Here is a 23,455-nt window from a genome sequence, read left to right on the forward strand (position 1 = left end):
TATTGTTTCCTCAGAGGGTTGGATGGATTAAGTGCCTAAGGGTGACATCCAGATGTCTTGGACTTGTGGACGCTGAGGGTAGTTTGTGCTAGAGGGTCAGGTGGTCTGAGTGCCTGAAAGGGATTCGGGAAGAGGGAGCCTGTATTACTGGGTACCAGTGGAGAAAAGAGCCAGGGACTTGGACTCCTGGGTCTGAGGGAGGAGGGATCTGGCGTCCTGGGCTTCTGGGTCTAAAGGAAGAGAGCACCAGTCACCTGGAGTCCTAGGTCTGAGCAAAGAGGGGGTTGGGGACCTGGACTCCTGGGTCCTGGGGGAGAAAGGGTCTGGAGACTTGAATTTCTGAGTCTGAGAGAAAAGGGACCTAGGAGCCTAGACTCCGGCCTTCGTGATAGAGACCTAGTTTGCAGGCCTGGCCTTCTAGAGCAATAGAAGCCAAAAGCTGGGTGCTAGCATCTTAGAGACCCAACTCCAGGAATAGCCTCCCACTTCCTAAGCCTCAAAGTGGGGAAGGGGCAGAGGGCAGCAGCCCCTGGGGCCCTGAAGTCCAGGTCCCCAGGTCCAAAGCTAATGTCTCAATGCCCGATTATGAGTTCCCTCTGCCCCCCCCTTTTTATTTGCAACCCCTCACTCTTATTCCAGGAGGAAGGCAGGGGCTGGAAGCTGGAGAGGGGGAAGAACCCCTCCCCCTGCCCTGGCAGGAGGAGGGGTCCCCAGGGAGGCCAAGAGTGGGGGCTGTGGGTCTCCTGGCAGGGACGGACGGGGACTGAATGTTAATCGCATCCTGAGTGAGTGTGTGTGTGTGTGTGTGTGTGTGTGTGTGTGTGTGAACAGAGCGAGTGTGCGAGTCCCTCCCGCTCCGGCTCCTCCAAGCCGCGGCCGCCACCACCCTCCACCCGCAACCTCCCTCCGCCGCCGCCGGTGCCCAGCTGGGGGGGTGTCGGCCTGGGTGAGTCCGCCGGGCCCCCAGGGGTCTCTCGTGCGTCTGCCATCTGCCGGGTGAGGATCTGTGGGTCTGGGTGTCTGGGGTTGGGCTGGTGGAGGGGGGGGTGTGTCTGTAAGGGCTGCAGCGCGCGGAGAGGGAGGCAGGGAAGGTCTGTCTGTCTGTACAGACCCTGAGCCGCCTACCTGGGTGTCGTGCGCCCCCCCAGTTTCCTCCCCCAGACCCCAAACCTGAATGGATGGTGTGTACCTGGGCGTCTGGCGTCCCCGGCTGCCTGTGTCCTCCTGTCTGTCCGTGCAGCCCCTGACGGCAGTGGCAGCCTGGCCCCATCAGACCGTGTGTGTGTGTGTGTGTGTGTGTGTGTGTGTGTGTCCCTCCTCAAGCTCCGGGGGTGTTGAGGGGAATCCCAGGGAAGTGAGGTTGTGCGTGTGTGCGTGTGTGTTTCTGCATGTGTTTGAGAGTGGGGGCGCCCAGGGAGGGGGTCTGGAGGTGACCAGGCGAGGAAGGGGCAAGCAGTTCCCCAGACAGGCAGTCTCCCGCTCCTCACACAAACACACACACCAGCCATCGGCTTCAGAGGTGACCCAGACAGACAGACAGACAGACAGACAGACACAGACGCGGGGGGGGGTCGCTGAGGGCACAAAGGGGGGGTGCGAATGATCCAGGCAGAGGCGGGACCCAACACATGGACGGGGGGAGGAGCCGGGGCTGAAGTGGCAGAGGGGGGCACCCCGGGTGGGCGGAAGGGGGATCCCCACGGGGTCGGGGCGGTGAGAGGACACCCCGACAGCCTCCGCAATGTCCGGGGCCCAACTTCCAGCGCAACATGTGTAGCGGCGTCCTCGCCTAGTCGGGGTGGCCGCAACCTTGGGGGACAGACAGGGCAGGACAGACCGAAGAAGAGGGAGAGCCGGAGCCAGGGACAGGCAGGAGGTCTCCACCACCGCTGCCAACGCCGCCCCAGGGCCTGGCCACCCCCAGCGGCTCCTGAGCCCTCCGCTAATCTTCGGGCCGCTGGACTCCGGGTTCCGGTCCTAGCCCCCAGCAATTACCCCCACAGGACAGGGTCATGAAAAGGTAAGGCCGGGGTCGGGGATGCAGGGGTGGGGGTGGGGTCGTGGACGCCCAGATTTTGGACAGGGAAAGTTGGCCACCGGCCTCAGCGAAGGACTGAATGGGAGCAAGGGTCTTTGACCCCCACCCCCAGCTCCCTGTCTCTTGGGACTCTCCTTCGCCCCTTCTCTAAGCCCGTTTTTCCTGGATTTTTACACCTCAGACCTAACGCCCCCGTTTCTCTGATACTTTGCTCCCTCTCCCTAGCTCCACATACCTGACACCCCATATATCTATACCCCCATCTCTCCATCTCACCTTCCCTCTGCATCTCCTGCCCGCATCAGTCTCCCCCTGGCCGGCTGTCCCTCTCCCTCTCTCCTCTCACTCTCCCCTCCCTTCTCAGAGCTATGAGTCTGCTATTAATACCCCTGCCAAGGACCTTGAGGGCACCCAGGCCCCTGACACCCATTGTCCCAAGCTACCACCCCTTCCTCAGGGTTCTGGAATACCCTTCCAGCCTCTTCCAAGCACTAGGATTAGGGTGGGGAGAGAACGATGTTGAGGTGGAGGGGAACGGGGTGCCACCGTCTGCAGCACCAGAGGGGGGGGGCGGGCTGTTGATCAAAGTGGCCTCTCATCTCTTCTGTGACGGATTGGGGGAGAGTGATGGAGACAGGGACACCCCAGGAATCTCTGGCACCCTCCTCTTCCTCAGCGGGGGGGGGGGCGGGTAGGCTATGCTATGTATGGGACCAGAGTCGGGTGACTGGGGAGGCTAGAGCTGGAGGGGGGCATGCCTATGATGTTGGGACTGATGGGGTTTGAGACAAAACGGGGTCCTTACGGGAGGAGAGGGCCATAGGCCTGGACTCCAGTTCCTGGGCATGGGAGGCCGGGCACCCGATTCGAGTCTAGAGGCAGGAGGGGGCCAGGACTCCTGGGTCCCGAGGGAGGAGGGACCGAGAGTGAGGACTTATGAGTCTATGGGAGAAGTTGGAGGGCAGGGCATCTGTGTCTGAGAGAGGAGGGGGTTGGGGCTCAATCTGCTGAGTCTGACAGGGCAGGGGACAGGGATTCTTTGGCCCCATGGGGCCTGAGACTCAGGAGGAGGTAGAGATTGGGGGCCTGGATAATGTGGTTCTTGAGGGTGCAGGTTCTGGGCATTGGGCCTCCAGAGACCTCTGGAGCCTGAGGATACTGTGTCTCAGTACCGGAGGGGTAGGGGCTGCCCTCTGAGTTCCTCGGGGTTAAGACCCAACATTCAGCCTCCCCAGACTGATGGGCATGGAGCTGCCCTCCCGGGCTTCAGCAGGGAGCAGGACCCTGGGTCTGAGAGAGCAGAGGAGGGGCTGAGGGTAAGCAGCCACCCGGAAGGGAGAACAAGTGTTAACCCCACGGGGGCCAGGCCACAGCTGTGGGTTATTTTGGGGCAGAGGGGGGCTATTCTGAGCGCTGATTGAGCCAGCTGCTTGGGGAAGGGCAGAGGAGAGGAGGGGCATGGGGAGGCAGGATTTGGGAGGGATGAGCATGTTAGTAGCCCCCACCTGCATTCCTGGGGAGACATGGCCCAGGATCTCTGGGAAGGTGGATGGGGTGGGAGGAGAGGCCTCTGGGCAGAGGAGAGGGTGTGGGCCTTTCCCCCACTCTGGCGGTCAGTGGGGCCTGTGCTGCCATGGCAACCAGATAGGAGCCTGATTGACAGCCAAGAGAGAACCCTTCCCTGTATGGACCCTCACCCCTTCAGGAAGCCCCTAGTGTAGGCTGCAATCCCTCTCTGAGAACCAGGAGTCCAGGCCCCCATTGGTCTCCTCCCTCGGAGCCAGGAGCCAGGAGTCTGGGCTCCCAGCCTGATCACCCCAGGCAGCTAGCTAGTATTCAACAGGGGACACAGGAAGAGATGCTGTATTTCCTCTAATTTACTAAATTGCTCTGGGCTGGGAGCCAAGGACCCCCATCCCCCAGCTCTCCACAGCTGTGCCCCCCAACCCCACAGCCCAGCCTGGGCCATGACTCTCTCTCTCTAAGAATGGGGGTACAGGGACAGGAGTAAGGGAACAAAAAATGGGCTGGGGGTTGTGGTGGAGGGAGGGGTCAGATCACGGGGGGCATTTTCTCTCCTTAGGATGCCCTACTAATTTCTTTTTTTTTCTCTCTCTCTCTCCCCGCACACCTGACCCCTTTTCCCTTTCTCATCTTTTTTCCCTCCTTTTTCTCCCTTTTATTTTTGATCCCTCCTGTCACTTGCCTTCCCGGCCTTCCTTTCATGTCTGTGCTGGGCACGTCCCTGCTGGGGGTCTTGATCTCTGCCTTGCCTCGCTATTTCTGTCTTTCTGTTTTCTGTCTGCTCTGCTGCCTCCTCCCTCAACCTCTAAATCTGCCTGCTTCTCCATCTCGTGTGTGCTTGTCTCTTGATGGCTGTGGGGTCTCTTTCTCGGTCTTCCTTGGTTTCTTTCCGTCTTCCGCTTTCTGTCCAACTTTCTCATCACTCTTACCTCTCCTGCCTTCCTTCGTCTATCTCTGCATCTCTCCCTGCTTCCCTAATATTCTCTCCCTATTTGTCACTCCATCTTATCTCTCTCGGCTTCATCTCCCTGTCTCTGTCACTCTGAGCCCTTCGACCCCTCTCTGGTTTTCCTTCCATCTCTCTCCTTATTCCTGTCACTCTTTCCCTGACCATTTCTCTGTTGTTTGCATCTCCGTATCTCCCTGGGTCTCTCTTTCTGCTCCTATTCTGATCTCATCTCTGTGGGTCTGTTTTCCATTTGTCCTGTCTCATTGTCCTGCCCATCTGTACCTTGTCTATTTCCCCCACTTCTGTATCTTCCCTGTCCCCGTTACCCATCTGCACTCTCCGTCTCTCCCTCTGCGTCTCTCCCTGTTTCTCTCCCTCTGCCTGCATCTCTGTATCTATCCCCCTAACCTTTCCCTCTCCTATCTCTGAGTCTCTCCCACCCTGTGTCTCATCCTCGTGTCTCTTTCTGTATCTTGTCTCCCTGTCTCTGTCTTCCCACCTGTGTGTCTCTCTCTCATTTGTGTCTCTGCTTCCGGTGTCTCCCCGTCTCTGTGTACCCCCCTTCCTCCCGTGTTCCTTCCCGGGCCTGGGCGCTCAGAGGCCGCCCGGCGGGGCCCGCAGGCGATGCGTGGCGCCGGTGGCCCCGGCGGCCCTCGGGGCCCCGCTAAGATGCTGCTGCTGCTGGCCCTGGCCTGCGCCAGCCCGTTCCCGGAGGAAGCGCCGGGTCCGGGCGGGGCAGGCGGGCACGGCGGGGTACCCGGCGGGGCGCGGCCGCTCAACGTGGCGCTCGTGTTCTCGGGGCCCGCGTACACGACCGAGGCGGCCCGCTTGGGCCCGGCCGTGGCGGCGGCTGTACGCAGCCCGGGCCTGGACGTGCGGCCGGTGGCGCTGGTGCTCAACGGCTCGGACCCGCGCAGCCTAGTGCTGCAGCTCTGTGACCTGCTGTCGGGGTTGCGCGTGCACGGTGTCGTCTTCGAGGACGATTCACGCGCGCCCGCCGTCGCGCCTATCCTCGACTTCCTGTCAGCACAGACCTCGCTGCCCATCGTGGCCGTGCACGGCGGCGCCGCGCTCGTGCTCACGCCCAAGGTGCGCGCGACCTGCAGTGGGGGCGGGGCCGATCCTCAGGGTCAGCATCTGGTATGGGTGGAGCCAGATGGCTGGGGTCAAGTCTAGGTAAGAGGAGGGGCGTGGTCTATAGGATGAGCAAGGGCCTGCCTCCGGACTCATCTAGAAGGAGGGTCTGAGAGAAACCAGTCTTGGATGATCGAAACATGGGGAGGGTTGAGGGTCTGCAAAAGAGATGAGTCAGGGGATGGGGGAGACTCGCCAGTTGGGGGCGGGACTGGGAACAAAAAGGGATCAGCCTGAGATGGCAAGATCGGAGGGAGGGGTAGGATCTGGGATCAGCGAGGGCAGAGTCAGTTGGAAAGGAATGGAGTTCAGAAAGAAGTTAAGTCTAGTGAGGAGTGGGAGCCAGGAAGGCGGAGACAGGAACCAAGAAAGAGAGGTATTAGGTACTGAGGAAGGCTCGGCCTGCTGAGCATGGAGTCTAGGAGGAAAGAGCCAACGGTGAAAGGAGGAGTATGAAAAAGGGAGGAATCACTAGTGAGAGATGGGCTGTGGATGTGTAGAACCACCAAGCAAGCAAGTGGGTTTTAGGGTGTGGTCAGTCGGGGAAGGGCGGGGCTGCCGGTGAGGGGCGAGGCCATGGAGAAAGCAGAGCCTACGCTAGTACTACAGGAGCGGGGTCTAGAGAGGAGGCTGGTCCTGGGAGTGGGGTTGGGGCTGGGGCCTACCCAGCTTAAGATGTGGAAAACTAGAATCCAGAAGGTGGGCCTGGAAGGATGAAGGCCCAGCCAATGAGAGGTCAAAGCCAGAAGCCTTCAGGGGAGGTTGGGGCAGACTCTGGTGCTGGCTGTGGCCTGGAGAGAAGCCTGCCTCCAGAGGGTACAGGAGTGGCCTGCTGGAATGGACTTCTGGTAACGAAGGGCAGATTTGGAACAAGCCTAGTGTGCAGACTGAGAAGGAAAAGGGGTCAGCTAATAGGAGGTGCAGAGAAGGGGCGGGGCCTACTCAGGGATGGAACCAGTGTGACAGTGGTGGGTTGCGCCTGAGGATAGGGCCACCTGTGTGGGTGGAGCCTAAATCCCCACCAGTTCCCTGCTGTGAAGACCAGTGGCTTTGTGACTAGATCACTGTTGCATGCTGGGACTTGTAGTTCTCTATTGTCCAGAGCATTCTGGGAAAGGCCTCTGTCCAACTTCTTTTCTTTGGCATGGAGTTGTCCAGGGAATTGTAGGCAGATCACCTTCGGGGTGAACTTATTACTTCCTCGCTGCCAGCTCCATGGCATCAAGAGATGTGGTCCCTCATGACTCCATTGCTGATCAGAAGTGTGGTCCACTCTGGGTACTGTCTGCTGAGCATTGCTCTCTGTACACCCGTTCCCTTCTGGGAAATGTAGTCCCTCAGTGTCTTTGGATGAAAGTAAGAGTGGTCCTCATAGCTCCATCTGTGCCCTCACTGAATGCTGGGAACTTGGTCCCTTCAGCACACCTCCACCTGCCAAGGGTGAGGTCCTCTTTCAGGGTTCTCATTGCATGCTGGGAGACCTCATCCCCTCAAGACAGCTGCTCTATCCCTTGTACATATAACCAAGGGCACATGCCTAGGGAGTAAGTACACTTGCTCTTCTCATTGTGTTACTGGAAGATTTAGTGAGGGCTGATTCTGTGCCAGGGGTATTTTACGTTCTGGAGACTGCAATTGTAAAAGGAAATGTATTGCATTCTAATGGGGAGACAGACAAAACAAATAATGAACTCTATCCTAGAGAAAAACAACAGGATGTTGCAATGACTAACGTGGGGCTTCAATAGATGATGGTCAGGGGAGGCATCCCTGAGATGGTGACAACTGAGCTGGACCTGGGGAATGGGGAGGGGTAGGCCCAGAATGGAGGAGCTGGGGGAAAGTCTCCCTGGGAGAGGTAACAGCTAATTTGAACAGCCATAAGTGGCTAGTAGCTATCATATTGGAAAGCCCCTGAATCCAGAAGAATCTTGATATTTTTGAGAAAGAGCAAAGAGGTGGGGGTGGCGGGAGATGAAGTCAGAGACAATGGGGGCCAGTTCATGCAGGGCCCTGTGGGCCATAGTGAAAACTTTGGCTTTGACTCTAACATAGAATCATTGGAAGGTTTTCAAGCAAAAAAGGATGCAATCCAATTAATATTTTGAAAAGATCACTCTGGCTGTGTCTGGAGAATGGACTGGAAGATCCAAGAATGGAAGCAAAGATCTATTAGGAAGATGTTGTCATTGTCTAGGCAAGAAAGTGATGACAATGGGGATTGTGACAGGGGCAGTAGTAAGTAGTTACTACTGGGGTTATGTTACAACTGGGTTATGTATTGAACAGAGAGCCAAGAAGAGTTGGAGATGGCCTGAATGTGGGTGAAAGGGAAAGGATGACTTAGCTTTGAGCTCTGAACATCTGTGTGAATACAGAAGACAGGGAACAGATTTTGTGGGGGGAGGAGGATGGGGGCGTAGAAGGTCAAGAATTCTGTTTTTGACATGCTAATTTTGAGATGCCTCTTGGAAATCCAGAGGCGGATATTGAGGAGAAAGGTCCAGAGCTTGGGAGAGAGATGGTAACTGAGGATAGGAGCCATCAACACCTCTAGTGCTATCCAATAACTTTCTGCAGTGAAGATTGTTTAGATCTACTCAGTCCAGTATGATAACCTTTAGCCATGTGTGAATGTTGGGCACTAGATGTGTGGTTTGTGCAACAGGGAACTAAATTTTATTTAATTTTATTTAATTAAAATTTGAATAGCCATAGGTGGCTAGTGGCTACCATATTGGATAGCACAGGAGACAGTATTTAAACCCATGGGTCTAGATGAGATCACCAGGGAGAAAGGACAGAGTAGAAAAGGGAAGACTAGGGCACTCCTATGTTTAGAATTCAGACTGAGGAAGAGAGTCCCGAAAAGGAAACAGAGAAGGAGGGAAAAGAAAGGTAGGAGGAAAACCAGAGAAGGGCAAGCCCATTCAGCAAAGCTTCTTCCAGTTGGGAGAGACAGCACTTTCAGTACCCTCATTGCATGCTGGGAAATGTAGTCCCTCTCAGTAGATGCTGGGAACTGTAGTTCACTCCCTGGATGCTGAATGTATTCATTATGGTAATGTTACTGCTCTAACGGATAAACCCCCGTGTCTCAGTGGCTCACTCTAATAGACGGTTGTTCTTCACTCATATAAAATCCAAACATTTATACCTGATTGGAGGTGGCATGCCTCCAGGTGGTGGCTCAGAGACTCAGGCTCCTCCCTCTTGTGGCTCTGTAATCCCCCCGGACTTCAGAGTTCTCTTCTGGGGCCTCTCTATCCACGCACAGACCGGAAGAAAGTAAGGTGCATGGTGGAGAGTTGTTATGGATGAGCCTAGAACTCAGTCACAGTACCTAAACCTAACCGAGGTCTAGCTCTGTGCCCCAGCAGGATAAGGAGGTGGGTTTTGTGGACAGCTAGTCAGTCTGCCCTCTTGAGAGCTGTGACCCACTGGTGGTGGCTGGGAGCGGTGGTCCCTTTATCAGCTTCTGGGAGATAAAACCCCCCTCTTGACCACTGGGAGCCGTGACTTCCTTGTTGGTTGCTGAAGGTCCCTACTGACTCCTGGGAGCTGTGATCACTGCATCAGGAGGCCTGACATCCTCCTCCTTTCCCGCAGGAGAAGGGCTCCACCTTCCTACAGCTAGGCTCGTCCACAGAGCAGCAGCTCCAGGTCATATTTGAGGTGCTGGAGGAGTATGACTGGACATCCTTTGTAGCTGTGACCACACGTGCCCCTGGCCACCGGGCCTTCCTGTCCTACATCGAGGTGCTGACTGATGGCAGTCTGGTGGGCTGGGAGCACCGTGGGGCGCTGACGCTGGACCCTGGGGCGGGTGAGGCCGTGCTGAGTGCCCAGCTTCGCAGTGTCAGCGCACAGATCCGCCTGCTCTTCTGTGCCCGCGAGGAGGCCGAGCCTGTGTTCCGGGCAGCTGAGGAGGCTGGCCTCACAGGGCCTGGCTACGTCTGGTTCATGGTGGGGCCCCAGCTGGCTGGAGGTGGGGGCTCAGGCAGCCCTGGGGAGCCCCTTCTTCTGCCAGGAGGAGCTCCACTGCCTGCTGGGCTGTTTGCAGTGCGCTCGGCTGGCTGGAGGGATGACCTGGCCCGGCGTGTGGCAGCTGGTGTGGCTGTAGTAGCCAGAGGTGCCCAGGCCCTGCTGCGTGACTATGGCTTCCTACCTGAGCTCGGCCATGACTGTCGTGCCCAGAACCGCACCCATCGAGGGGAGAGTCTACATAGGTGAGTGAGGCCGGAGTGGGAGGGGCGTGGAAAGACTCTAGAGCGTAACTATCTAAGGTACTCACTGCCTGAGTGGCCTCAAATGGATCGCGTCTCCTCTCAGAGCATCAGTTTCCTGTTCTGTAAAATGGGTGTAATTGGGTTTCCTTTCTGGGCTTAAATCATGTAATTTGGAAAAAACACTTGAGACACAATGAGTGTATTACTATATTTTATGATTTTGCGATGTACATTTTTTCAGTTTAATGTCTTTCGAATCAAGATGTGTCTCATAATTCATGGCTTTTCATGGTTTAATGGGCAGTGCTTTTTTTCTCTTTATGGTACATGGACATAGTGATACATCTTCTAATTGATAGCATCTTAGATTTGATGAAATACCCCAATTACAGTATAAACAACTTCAATAACAAAAAGACCTAAAAATCCAATGGCCCAAACAAGGTAGAAGTTTGCTCCTCTCTCACTTAATAATCCAGAGATGTGCCATCCAGGATATCAGGAGACCACATTGCTCCATGTGACCATTCAGGGAACTAGGACCCTTCCAACTTGTTGCTCCGCCATCTCCTTTCCACACAAAGCTGGGTCATGGGCAAGCCTGAATTCCAGCTCTTGAGAAGCAGGAAGGAGTGGGGGAATGGAAAGCAAGCAATTTCATTTTGGGTGAGTGAGGCAGAAGGAACGAATCTGACATCCCATTGGTAAGAACGTAGTCACGTGGCCAGGACTCGCTTATTGGTTGTTTACAGCCACATCCATGCAGATTGGTTAGACGTGGATTTCAATCGACTAGTGCCCATACTGTACTGATTGTTAGATGTTTTGAATGTCGCCCTGCACATGGCCTGGGCTAGCTGCAAGGCAGATTGGGGAATATTGACTAGCTGGGTAGCTGTGCCCCCAGCATATGTGCTATTATTTTAGAAGAGGAGAACAGAGTTTGGTAGAAAACAGCATATCCACCATAGGAAGCTTTGTGAGTGGGAAATTGATGAGTTGGGTGACAAACAGTGGAAGGAGAGGCCTGTATCCTGAAATGAGCTCGGAAAGAGGCAATGGGTGGGGAAGAAAGCTAGGGGGAAAAATGAGAAGTGGTGAGTTGGGAATCAGGCTCCAGGGACAAAACGGTGAGAAAAACATCCCTTGTTCATAAATACTTACTGAATGCCCGCTAGGAACTAGGGCTCATGCTGGGCTTTGGGAACACAGGTGAAAAAGACCATGGACTTCTCTTCAAAGAATGCAGGGTCCTGTAGGGGCGGCTTACACGGATGGGATAATGACAACACAGCATGACGCTTGCAATAATGGAGGTTAAATGGGCATCATGGGGGCACTGGGAAGAGTACTGTCGAAGCCAGGACATTTTTGGTTGCAAGGAGCAGAGTCTCATTCAAGTTTCCTCAGGGAAAAGGGGCTTTATTGGTAAGATGATCATGCGCAGAAACCCAGATGTCAGGAATTGAGGCCAAGACGACCCCCCGGCCCTGCTCGTCACTCCCAGAGGCTGTCCAGTTCCTCTTTTACTACCACTTACCCAGGATTCTGTTCCTTTCTAATACTCATAATTTCAACACATCCTGTCCACTACCCATCCCTCCAAATGAGAAGAATTTAATTGGCCCCAATCAGCCTTCCAAATTAAGTTACACAAGTCATGGGTCAGCCTATGGAGTCAGGGAAGTTTCCGGGAAGAGGAGATATCTAAGCTAAGACCTGAAGGATGAATTGCTCATTCAGTCATTCATTCATTGAAAAGCCCTTTATTGAGAGTCTACTATGTACCAATCACTGCTGTAGGCACAAAGGCATATAGTGCTGAACAAGGTCCCTGCTTTCATAGAGTTTACAATCTCATAGGGGACAAACAAGAAAGAAGAAAATTCTAGCATGTACTAGTAATGTCTGAGAGGAAAATAGATGGAATGTGATAAGAAATACCTTCGATGCTAGGTTAGGTGAGGTTATCAGGAAAGGTGTCTGAGTAGGTGAGATTTGGAGGTAAAATAAATAAAGTAGTGAACTATGGTAGGTCTGAGTGAAGAGAAAGGAGAGGGAACGGCAGGTGCAAAGGCCCTGGTGGCTGGAATTACCTGCTTGGGATCCTGAAAGAAAGCCAATGTGGCTGGAGCTTAATGGGCAAGGAAGAGAGGGTAAGACTAGGGGATGGGAAAACACATGGGGCCCAGCTCATGTAGACCAGATTAAGGGGTTTGGATTTGATTCTAAGAGTGGTTGGGAGTTCACCAGAAAGAGTATTCCAGGCAGTGGAACAGCATGTACAAAGGCCCAGAGGGAAGAAAAATTTGGGCAGGTTGGTGGCTCATTTGGGCAGACACGATAGCTCAGGGTGGATAAAGGCAGATAATTAAAGGTTGGGGATGATGAGGCTGGAGAGGTAGATGAGGCCAAACCACAAGGGCCTTGAACACCAGGTGGAGAGGTTTGAACATTATTCTGGGGCACAGAGGAGCCATGGGAGGGTTATGAGCAGGGGAGCAGTGGAGTCAGTTTGGAGTGTAGAAAGGCCTCTCTGGGGTGGAATAGGGAACAGACTGAATGAGAAAGAGATTGGAGGCTAGACGTCTGCCAGAAGGCTGGGGCAGGGGTCCAGGAGGGCTATGGGGATGGGTAGGAGGGGATGGGGCAGAGAGATCCCAGGGGCAGGAAGGATGGGGCTTGGGGACTCATGGCCTGGGCAGGGGAGTGAGCGGGAAGCTGAGGATGTAGCCCAGTGACTGGGGCAATGTGACAGGCCTTCGGAATACAGGGTGCCATCGCATAATGAAGAGATCTGGGGATCCCTTGGGGGCTTCTTCCTAGAGGAAGGGACATTTGAGCTGAATCTCGAAGACATAAGAATTGGTCAGGATGAGAAGGGACAGAATAAATGTTTTCCAGGCTGAGAGAACAGCACTTGCTAAGGCCTAGAGATAGGAAACCACTTGTTATGTTTGGGGACACCTTGCATTCAGTTGGTGGGGCACAAATTGGGTTTGGAGTGGAAAGAGTTTGAGGGTGGGAAGGGATCAGAGAGAGGGCTGCAGAGGCAGATGGGGCTAGAATATACAGGGTCTCTAGCACGTCAAACCAAGGCCGAGGGTCTGGGACGTTGTGTGGGAACACTCGGTAGTGAGGGGAGAGTGCCTAGCAGAAAAGAGGCATATTTGGGTTTTCACGATCTTGGATGAGAGATTCCAGCTGGCGGCTGGGAACTGGTCAGTAGACAGAGGACTTTCTCTGCCTTCAGCTGCCAAGGTCCAGTCCAGGTCCCCATATGTCACTGCCCTTCCTCCTGGACAGGTACTTCATGAATATTACCTGGGACAACCGGGATTACTCCTTCAATGAGGATGGTTTCCTGGTGAACCCCTCTCTGGTGGTCATCTCCCTCACCAGAGACAGGACTTGGGAGGTGGTAAGTCTCAACCCCGATCTCAGGCATTGGAGATTGCCTAGACTCCTGAATCCAGAGGAATAGGGTGTGAGGACCCAGACTCTTGGGTCCTGGCAGAGACGGGGGCTGAACTCTGGCGTCTGAGGGAGGAAGGGGCTAGGAGCCCAGACTTCTGGGTCCTGGGAGAAAAAACTGGGAGGCCAGACATAAGTGGAGGAGGGAGATGGAGCCCAGACTCCTGGATCTGAGGGAGAAGGAGCTGGGAGCTTGGAATCCCATGAAAGCCAGGGCATCCTAGAAGTGCCCCCAGGAAGCCTGAATCCCCATTTCTTGGCCAAGGTGGGCAGCTGGGAGCAGCAGACCCTCCGCCTCAAGTACCCACTGTGGTCCCGCTACGGCCGCTTCCTGCAGCCAGTGGATGACACGCAGCATCTCACGGTGGCCACCCTGGAGGAGAGGCCCTTTGTCATTGTGGAGTCCGCTGACCCCATCAGCGGCACTTGCATTCGAGACTCCGTCCCCTGCCGGAGCCAGCTCAACCGCACCCACAGGTGACCCAACCTGGGATCCAGGAGTTCCAGCTTCAAAATCCTTCTCCCTTGAAGCCCAGTAGTTCTGGCCCCAGCCCCCTCTTCCCTTGGGACCCAGGATCCACAAAGCCCTCCAGCTTGGTGACCTTGGACAGTTACTAATTCCTTTGAGCCTCAGTTTCCCCAGAAAGGGCTAACCTCAGTTTTAGCTGCTGCTTGTCCCTCCCTCCATGAAGCGGGGGTCCCCAACGTCCCCAAGCCTGCTCACTCCCCGCAGCCCTCCGCCGGATGCCCCCCGCCCAGAAAAGCGGTGCTGCAAGGGCTTCTGCATCGACATTCTGAAGCGGCTGGCGCATACCATCGGCTTCAGCTATGACCTCTACCTAGTCACCAACGGCAAGCACGGGAAAAAGATCGACGGCGTCTGGAATGGAATGATCGGGGAGGTGAGGCGAGCAGGGACAGTGTGGGGGTGTTGTCAGGACAGGTGGGGGGCGGGAAGCCTGAATCCGAGGGGACAGGGCCGCGAGGGGGAGAACTCTGGCTGGAGGGACGTGGCTAAACAGACCGAACGCCTGGATTTGAAGGGGCGTGGCCACGAGAAGGACCCCCACCCCACACTTGGCGGAGCGGCGGGGCCAAGAGGACACTTTGGGTCGGAGGACGTGGGGTGGGAGGGTGGAACTCCTAGAAGCGGGTGGGGCCGAGAGGGTGCAGCCCAAAACCTTCTGAGGGCTTGCAGAGCTGGCGGGATACGGCCTGAGCCGCCTCTTCCCACTCCTGGTTGCTAGACTCTCACCTCCATCTTTCCTGCTCCACTTCGCGTCCCCCTAACGTCCACTCCGACTTTCCTAGCCTCTCTCTCACTCTGTCACTGGTCCCCTCCCCGGCTGGTCTTGCCCGCCTCCTGCCTCTATCCGCCTAAGCTAGGAGGGTTCCCTCACCCGCTTCACTCCCTCACCCCAGGTATTCTACCAGCGTGCAGACATGGCCATCGGCTCCCTCACCATCAACGAGGAGCGGTCCGAGATTGTGGACTTCTCTGTCCCCTTCGTGGAGACGGGCATCAGCGTGATGGTGGCGCGCAGCAACGGCACTGTGTCTCCCTCAGCCTTCCTTGGTGAGTTTGGGGCCCAGGGACGGGCGGTCGGGCCAGGGCAGCTATGTGCCCCAGTCTCATCTGGTATTGCCTGTACTAGTGATGTGACTGGTAAAGTCGCCTTACATCTGAGCCTCAGTTTCCTAATCCGTAACATGAAAGAAGTAATTTCTCCTCCCAGAAGCATTTTGCCCATGAAGTTAAGGAGCTTCAGGAGCCTTCTTTTGCTCATGCTCTTCAGGGCCCTGTACCGGATTTTGTGTTCCTAAATTTGTATTCTTTATTTCTTAAAGAGAACCGTTCAAATTGTATAAGTTTCAGGTCCCACAAAACCTGTTAACCTCATATACAAATATGAAGTGACGAAAAGAAATTAGCATGGCACTGGCACATGGTAAGTGCTCAATACAGCCATCAGACAGTATTTATTGAGCACCTACTATGTGCCAGACTCTGAACTGCACACAAAGCCTTACCCTCTAAAAGCTCTTGGCCTGTGGGGGAGACAGAAAATAAAGGGATACAGGGACAAGATTACTTAAGATGGTGACAAATACTGGGAGAAATTAAGCCAGAGGAAGAGAAGAAAGGAAATAAGATTGGTGCTACTGTGGGTGGGCAGGCAGTCCCCTTTAAGTAGGTGACCTAGCCCATTGTCGACCTGGATGGAAAAGTGTTCTAGGCAGAGGGAACAACAAGGACAAAAGCGCCAAGGCAGGAATGTGCATGGAGTATTTGTGAAATAGCCTGTAAGGTTGGAGGAGGGGTGGGAAGTGAGGGCTGAGGGGACAGGGCAGATTGCCCAGGGCCTTGGTAGGAAGACTGGGTTTTACTCTTACAGAAATGGCAAGGGTTTTAACTACAGGTGGTGGTAGGAAGATGGCAATGAGGGTGAGACAAGGAGACAGGCTTGGGGTGTGCTTAGGAAGCTGGCACCTGGATTGGTTTGTGGCTTTGAGGTGAATTGGAACAGTATAGAGATCTCACTTACGGAGCTTGGAGAAGACAGAGAAGTGTACATCCAGCCAAGGGCCGCAGTTCTTGTCAATTCCCGCTTGCTCTCTGAAGTCTGAGCAAAGCTCCTGGGAGGAGGAAGGGCTGGGAGAAGGTACAGCCTTCCTTTGTGTTTTGTTTCTGGTATATTTCCCCATCTATGTCTTTTGTGGCCTCTTTTCACCAAGGGCTGTGCGGGCACCTTGAGATGCACCACGTGGGGCCCCTGCCTTCAGCAGGGGAGTGACAAGGTCATAAAAGTATGCCCCACTACATTGCCCAGCAGAGGCGACAAGCATGTCCCCAGATGCTGCAGTGACAGTCCAGGGTGGTGATCCTGCTGGCCACTTGCACTTGGCCCAGGGAGGTCAAATCAGCCAGTACTAATCTCAAGGAAATGGTGATTTGGGCTTATTGTCAGTGAACTCCCAGAAGCAGTATGAGGCAGGGACACATGAACATGACCTTGTCTGATGAACAGGTCAGGGTGGCACCTCTGGCAAGGGAGCTGTAGAGACTGAGGCAGAGAGGGTGTGGCTTGTTCAGGGAACTGTGAGTTGTGGGCCGTTAAAGCAATGGGTTTTTAAGAGAGTGATCTGACCGGAGAGGAAGGTGGAAGCAAGGCTGAGGGGTGGGAACTTTGTCCTGGGGTACTGGGGAGCCATTGAGGGCTGCGAGCTAAGGTCACTGAGAGCCAGGTCATCTCTGGGTGTAGAAAGAGACGCTAGGGCCATGGTGAGGGAGGATGGGCTGGTGGGGGAGAGACTGGGGAGATGATCTAGGAGAGAGAACAAGGCCTGAGGCGGGGGCAGGACCAGGAGGATGAGGCTAGGGACTGACAGGGTGTGGTTGGTGAGGAAGAGGAAGGGAGGGGAGAAGGACAGGAATTGGGAGGTGGGGGTGGGTTTGCATTGTAACTGGATGGATGGTGGGACTCCCAGGATGGGGAACGGGGGAGTTGGTGCTGGGCTCAGTGTGGGACATGAATGGCCTGGGAGGATGGCCAGGGGGAAGGTGGAGAAGTGGATCTGGAGCTCGGGAAACATATTTAGGTGGTTGAAACCACGGAAATGGTTGAGATGGCTGTCTTTGAGAGAGACTGGCTCCCAATGGTCTAGGTGGACAATGAGGCTGTTCCCAAGATGGGAAGGGGGTAGAGTAAGATAAGGTCGGATCTGGGCTGCGTCTTGTTCACATATCTGTGGTCCCCCAATCCTTTGTTTGGCTGAGCCATGACCACGTGACCCTTGTCCCCAGAGCCCTACAGCCCTGCCGTGTGGGTGATGATGTTCGTCATGTGCCTCACCGTGGTTGCCGTCACTGTTTTCATCTTCGAGTACCTCAGTCCCGTTGGCTACAACCGCAGCCTGGCCACGGGCAAGCGTGAGTCCTCTTCCTCCATCACCCTACCTCAAAACCCCCAACCACTGATAGAACATTTCCCAGCAAGCCTTGGGGTAGAGCCTGGTGGCAAAGGCCTTGAGGGCCACTGGGAATTGTAGTTCTTTCTGCTCCCTCATTGAGCAAAAGGGATTTGGGGTCCATGTCCCCCCTCCTGGCCCCCTGCAGGCCCTGGCGGCTCAACCTTCACCATTGGGAAATCCATCTGGCTGCTCTGGGCCCTGGTGTTCAATAACTCTGTGCCCGTGGAGAACCCCCGGGGGACCACCAGCAAAATCATGGTGCTGGTGTGGGCCTTCTTCGCTGTCATCTTCCTCGCCAGCTACACAGCCAACCTGGCCGCCTTCATGATCCAGGAGGAGTACGTGGACACCGTGTCTGGGCTCAGTGACCGAAAGGTGTGTGTGTTTGGGGAGAGCAGTGCTGGCTGGGGTTGGAGGTCACAGAGCTTGGCATGTGGGAGGGCCTAAGGGGATTCTGCCCTAAGGAAAGAGTTCCACAGTGGTAGAATGGAATGTTCTGAGTTCACAATGAACTATTTAAATATTTCCAGGGAAAGAGAGTATCCCCAAATGCTGAAGTAGTGCCAAATGCGATATTCTAGACAACCATTCCTCTCAAACCATGAAGAAGGACTAATTTTTGAAATTTCTAATCTTTTGTGAAATGCAGTAGAAATGAATTACTGGAAAAGCAAAATTTAAAACAAAGCCATGCAAAATTCAAACCCAAATTTTAATATGTGAGGCTCAACAGCCATAAAATTGTTCTGTCAACATTGCCCTCCATGTTGACCCTCTCGATTTCTGTATTTGCCTCGTCGTAGGTCACACTTTGTTCAGGGACTGGTGGTCAGCAGAGAATGCTTTGAGACTAAAGTGGTTCACCGGGTGTTATGACCTATTAGAAGTTTGAGACATCAATTCAATGGGTGTCCACAGCAATTTTTTTAAATGGAATGGAATAGAATAGAAAATATGTTTGACTGCATCTGCATAATTAGGATGAGTATGGTTTTATGAAACATTTGTTTTAGTCATATACACACTTGACATTGAAGCAGCAGACACCTGTCTGGCTGTATCTGTTGTTAAAATAGTGAACTATTTCTGAACAGATTGGAAAATAACTGCTCCCAGCCCCACCCCCCAATGCCAGCCGCTGCCCGGGGACCTCTCATGATCCAGCAAGTTAAGGGTTAATGCCTGGCCCATCAAGGGCCTCTGGGAAACTTTCTTGAGCTATGTAGCCAGTGTCTTTTCTGATTGGACCACGATCAGGCCATGCAGGGTGTTAAATATTTCAATATCACTCCTGCTTATGTGTACCTATGTGCCAATGTATAGATATCTGTGGGTGGGGAGCAGTGTTTCCCACTGTGGGTCACGGTGAGCAAGTTTGAGAAACACTTCTGCACTCGGGTGTCCACCAGTTGGGGAGTGTCCCCCAAAATGGAGCATCTGGTCGAGGACATCCTCTACCCAAAAGCCCCTAAGGGGGCACCCAAGTAACTCCCCATTCTGCCCCAGTTCCAGCGGCCCCAGGAGCAGTACCCGCCCCTGAAGTTTGGGACCGTGCCCAACGGGTCCACGGAGAAGAACATCCGCAGCAACTATCCCGACATGCACAGCTACATGGTGCGCTACAACCAGCCCCGCGTGGAGGAAGCGCTCACTCAGCTCAAGGCAGGGTCAGCGCAGGCTCCGGGCGGGGCTGGAGGGCCGCTGGGAGCCCTGAGGATGCTGGGAAATGATGAGGGGTCAGAGCTCATTTATCAGCCTCAGAGGTCAGCCTGGGGTGGGTCAGCTTGGAGGACAAACGTCATGGAGGGTGGGAGTGAATGCCTTCTAGAAGTGGGGTCCTTGTGATGTTTTCAGGAATCCAGTAGTTATGGATTCTGGGGCCAGATGTCTAGGGTTCAAATTCTGGCTTTGTCCCTTCTTGTCTGTGTGACCTTGGACGAGTCACTCAATCTATCTGAGCCTCAGTGTCCTCCTCTTTAAAATGGGGATAACAAGAAGACTCACCTCATAAGGTTGTTATAAGAATTCTCATAGTTATTAGTTAATATTATTATTATTAGTTAATCCATGCAAAACACTTAGAGCAGTGCCTGGCACACTGTAGGTGTTTGCTGCTATTATTATTATTCTTATCATTACCATTAGAGCTGAACTCACTGGAATCAATATTTGGATTATGTTTGGTTTTTTTAATATCTGTTTCCCAAACATAGGGATTAAGTTCTGGCCCGAAAGTGCAGTCCAAGGTTACAACAAAACTGAGTGCAGTAACTCTCCCCCGTCCGTCCTTTATTTAGTCACTCAGCATGCATTTACTTTCTTACTTCCTTTTTTTTTTTTATTAAAGATTTTATTGGGGAAGGGGAACAGGACTTTATTGGGGAACACTGTGTACTTCCAGGCCTTTTTTCCAAGTCAAATTGTTGTCCTCTCAGTCTTAGTGGTGGAGGGCACAGCTCAGCTCCAGGTCCAGTTGCCGTTTCTAGTTGCAGGGGGCACAGCCCACCATCCCTTGTGGGACTCGAGGAATTGAACCGGCAACCTTGTGGTTGGGAGCCCACTGGCCCATGTAGGAATCGAACCGGCAGCCTTTGGAGTTAGGAGCATGGAGCTCTAACCGCCTGAGCCACCGGGTCGGCCCCTTACTTCCTATTTTATACCAGGCGGTGGACAATTAGACCATAAGTCCTGCCCTTAGGGAACTTAGTGTCCAGAGGTGGGAAATGAACTGTAAATATGCAAGCAGAAAAATTAGCAAGATCATTTCAGAAAGTGATGGTGAGCTAGAGCATGACTGAGCTGGGATGTAATCACCAGCGTGTTCAAGGAGGGCCTCTCGGAGGAGGTGTCTTGAGCAGAGTGCTGAAGGAGATGAGGGAGCTAGTCATGTGGACTTATGGAGGCAGAGCTCGCAGGCAGAAGGAACAACATGTGCAAAGGGCCTGAGCCAGGAGTGGTCTTCGCTTATTGGAGGAACAGCAAGAAAGCCAGTGTGGCTGAAGGGTAGAGAACTGAAGTTAGAGGGTAGATGAGAGGAGGACATGGGGTGTGACCCCTGAGGTCGAGGTCAGGGCTGGGTTTTATTTGAAGGATAGTGCAAAGCCATGGAGAGAGGGGACTTTAAGTAGGGGAGGGGTACTATTTGATTTCTGTTTGTAAATGCCCCTCTGGCTGCCATGTGGAGAGACGGATGGAGGGGGATGTCAGTGGGACCAGTGCCGAGGCTATCATGTCCTACTTTCCCCAAAGCCCACCTTCTGCTCACCTCTCAAGTAGCCACTCCTAACCCGATCCTGTTAACCCCTTTGCCTTGATTAGAATTGTTGGGCTGCAAGAAAAGAACACAATCAATCTGGTTTATATAAAATAGACGGGTCAGCATAAGAATATAGCAGTGTGTCTCAGAACCAGTTGAATGAAATTTAAAATATTTTTGATTAGTACCAACTCTGTGCTAGGCACAATTCTGCACTGGAAACAATAGTCAACAAAATAGGTAAGTTTTTTGGATCTGTTAGGTATGCTTAAACAGACTGAGGTTTCTGTATGGCTTACAAAAAGAAGTTCACGACTGGTGTGGTAGCTCAAAGATACCACCAACAATCCAAATTCTCTCCATATATTTGTTCTACCAAAATGAGCGTAGACCTTCATGCTCATGTTGGTTGTCTCATAGTTACAAAATCGCTGCTGCCCCTCTATGAAGCACCTCTTGGTTCCAGGCAAGAAGGAGAAGGAAAAGTGAAAGAGTGGAGGATTTTCCTCCTGGCAAGGCTTTTCCTTTTTATTGGGAAAAGTATACCTTTCACAGGGACTTCTAGCTGCTTCTCAGAATGTGTCAGATGGTCACTCCTAGCGGCAACGGAGGCTGGGAAATTGAGTATGTTAGCCTTCCAGCCTCTGTTATGGAAAATGGCAAAGGAAAAGGTTGTGTACAGTGATTGTGGTAGCCAAGCAATCTACCAGAGTCCCGCCCTCGTGGAGTTTGTATTTTGCCACCTAGCAGCTTCTGTCTTGCACTTTGTCCTTCTCTAGTGCTCTATCTCCTCTCTTCCCCCACCCCTCTTTTTTCCGCCTCCCCCGGCCTCTAGTTCAAGCTGTTATTTCTCAGTCTAGTTGTGTAGGACACAGCTCCCTGGCCCATGTGGGAATCGAACCTGCAGCCTTCAGCTTAAGAACACGGCGCTCCAACCGCCTGAGCCACCAGGCCGGCCAATCTCCTTTCTGTTTCTGAGGGTCACATGGTCTCGTCTCCCATCTGTGTGTGTGTGTGTGTCCTCTGTTTTCCCTGCAAGCCTCTCCTTTCTGATACTGAGAACTTCAGCACTTGCCAGTGACCTCTTCTTCCTGTTAACTCCCATAACTGCTGTTCTCTCTGCCTCACTTCACCCCCTTTAGGGAACTGCCTTTCTCTTTGACCTTCCTCCTTGAAGCACCATTAACATGAAGTGGTTTGGCAACAGGCTTTTCTTCTTTAACTGATACTTTGGCCAGGCCCACCACTAAGATTTGCAAGGCCGGCCCAAGAGTATACAGGGAGGCTCACATACCATATGTCTAATTATTTAAACTTTATAAAATCAAGCCAGCAAACCATTCAATTTGTTGGGTCCTCCTGCCTTGACAAATATACCCTAACAGACAGAAAGGCTACGAAGTTGAAGTTTAGGATTCTCAGAGTTCTATGAGAGAACTTGACTCCTTGTCTTCACACCCGAATCCATTTTCTTGGTTTTTCCAGCTTCTGGAGGCTGTCTGGCCTCATGGCTGTGACTCACTGGAACTCTGCTGACATTACCACACCTCTCTTCTCTGACCCTTCCCCTCCCCTTATAAGGATGCTGTGATTATGTTGGGCCCACCCAGATAATCCAGGATCATCTCCCCATCCTGTGGTCCTTAATTTAATCACATCTGCAAAATTTCTTTCACAGGTCCCAGGTGTTAGGGTGTGGATATCTTTGAGGACATCATCCTGTCTACCACAGGTTCCCAGAGTATAATCTCCAAGGGAGGTTTAGATTCTGGGTGGACACAATCCCATTGGTCACAGGGATTTGGTGGGGGGAGGGAGTCCTCAAAAGCATGGGGTCCAGAGCAGAACTCCCTTGCTGGTGGCCTAAGGCAGGTATTGAGTTTGGAGAATCTTGGGCAGAGATGTTAGGACAAAGCACAGAATAGGGGGAAAAAATTTTTTTTTAATTGTGCATTCATCTATTCAGTCATTCTTTTCTCTAGAGACCAGTTTTCCATATCTTCCCAGAGTGCTGGGGTTCTGATATTCCCCCATAGCCAGTGAGTTCCTAACAGTATCCTGGGGGTGTTTAATAGCACTGGTTTTAAAACCAGAGGGTCCTGGGTTCGAATGGGAGCTACCCCCCCCATACTTACTATGGACCCTGAGGCAAGTCAGTTCAGCTCCTGAGCCTTAATTTTCACCTCCACAATCCCACGGGGTTACAAAGTGGCTCTGGGAAATGTAGCATCAGAAGCCAAGGCTCCTTTCTTCTCTGTCTCTTCCTTTCCAGGGCCACGGGCTCTCACGCCATTCTCTCTGTACAGATCTGTTCTTGTACAGAAGCCATCCGTTCTTGGCTTCAGCGGAGCCCATGAAATCTGTTACAGTCCCCAGTTTCCGTGCAACCTCTTAGCTCCAAGCTCCTGGCTGAGCACATGTGCACACTTAGGTTCAATTTTATACCCCGCAGGTAAGAATCCAGTTGGTCCAGCTGGGGGTCAGGTGTGCATGCTGGGCCAATCAGCAGCAGACAGGGTGGGACTTGGTCCTGTGTTTCCCCAAGCTCATACTTCCGTGTTCCAACGCAGGTTCTCAAATCCGCGCCTGAGCCTGTGGGCAAGAAAATCCTCTCACAGGTTTCTAGAACACCCTTCCTCCACTGACCTGGGCCATTCCTTTTTGCAAACCCTGGTAGGCCCCTCAGCTCCCCAGGGCTCCCCTGTCTGGAGGACACCCCCTTTCTCTGTGCCTGGCACCCTTCGCCTTCAGGTTCCCAAGCCTCTTGAGCGAAGTTTCCCCTTCCCAAGTCACATACCCCTCTCTTCAAAGGTTACATTTGCTTGACGCCTGCTTATTGTTAAAAATAATACGGTAAAAAGAGATCTCTCCCCTCCCCC

The 23,455-nt window shown here is 53.3% G+C and overlaps 1 protein-coding gene across 5 annotated transcripts in view; it reads left to right on the forward strand.

The window, feature by feature from the left end:
* The first annotated feature begins 555 nt into the window (after positions 1-555).
* GRIN2D (glutamate ionotropic receptor NMDA type subunit 2D) overlaps positions 556-23,455 on the forward strand; it is a 37,739-nt gene continuing 14,839 nt past the window's right edge. The window contains exons 1-11 of one of the 5 annotated variants that reach the window (XM_081032825.1): positions 556-996; positions 1,764-2,020; positions 4,610-5,600; positions 9,255-9,874; positions 13,181-13,295; positions 13,614-13,825; positions 14,082-14,250; positions 14,771-14,924; positions 17,154-17,279; positions 17,466-17,695; positions 18,827-18,987. In XM_081032825.1, coding sequence (XP_080888951.1) covers positions 5,136-5,600; positions 9,255-9,874; positions 13,181-13,295; positions 13,614-13,825; positions 14,082-14,250; positions 14,771-14,924; positions 17,154-17,279; positions 17,466-17,695; positions 18,827-18,987 — 2,252 coding nt within the window. In that variant the 5' untranslated portion in view covers positions 556-996; positions 1,764-2,020; positions 4,610-5,135. Of the gene's footprint in view, positions 997-1,679; positions 2,021-2,868; positions 3,355-4,609; positions 5,601-9,254; positions 9,875-13,180; positions 13,296-13,613; positions 13,826-14,081; positions 14,251-14,770; positions 14,925-17,153; positions 17,280-17,465; positions 17,696-18,826; positions 18,988-23,455 lie in introns of those variants that run through there. The other 4 variants (XM_081032822.1, XM_081032824.1, XM_081032823.1 and 1 more) reach the window with 4 other exon arrangements.

Source organism: Rhinolophus hipposideros (assembly GCF_964194185.1).
Source record: "Rhinolophus hipposideros genome assembly, chromosome: 21".
In the NCBI taxonomy this organism is placed as follows: domain Eukaryota; kingdom Metazoa; phylum Chordata; class Mammalia; order Chiroptera; family Rhinolophidae; genus Rhinolophus; species Rhinolophus hipposideros.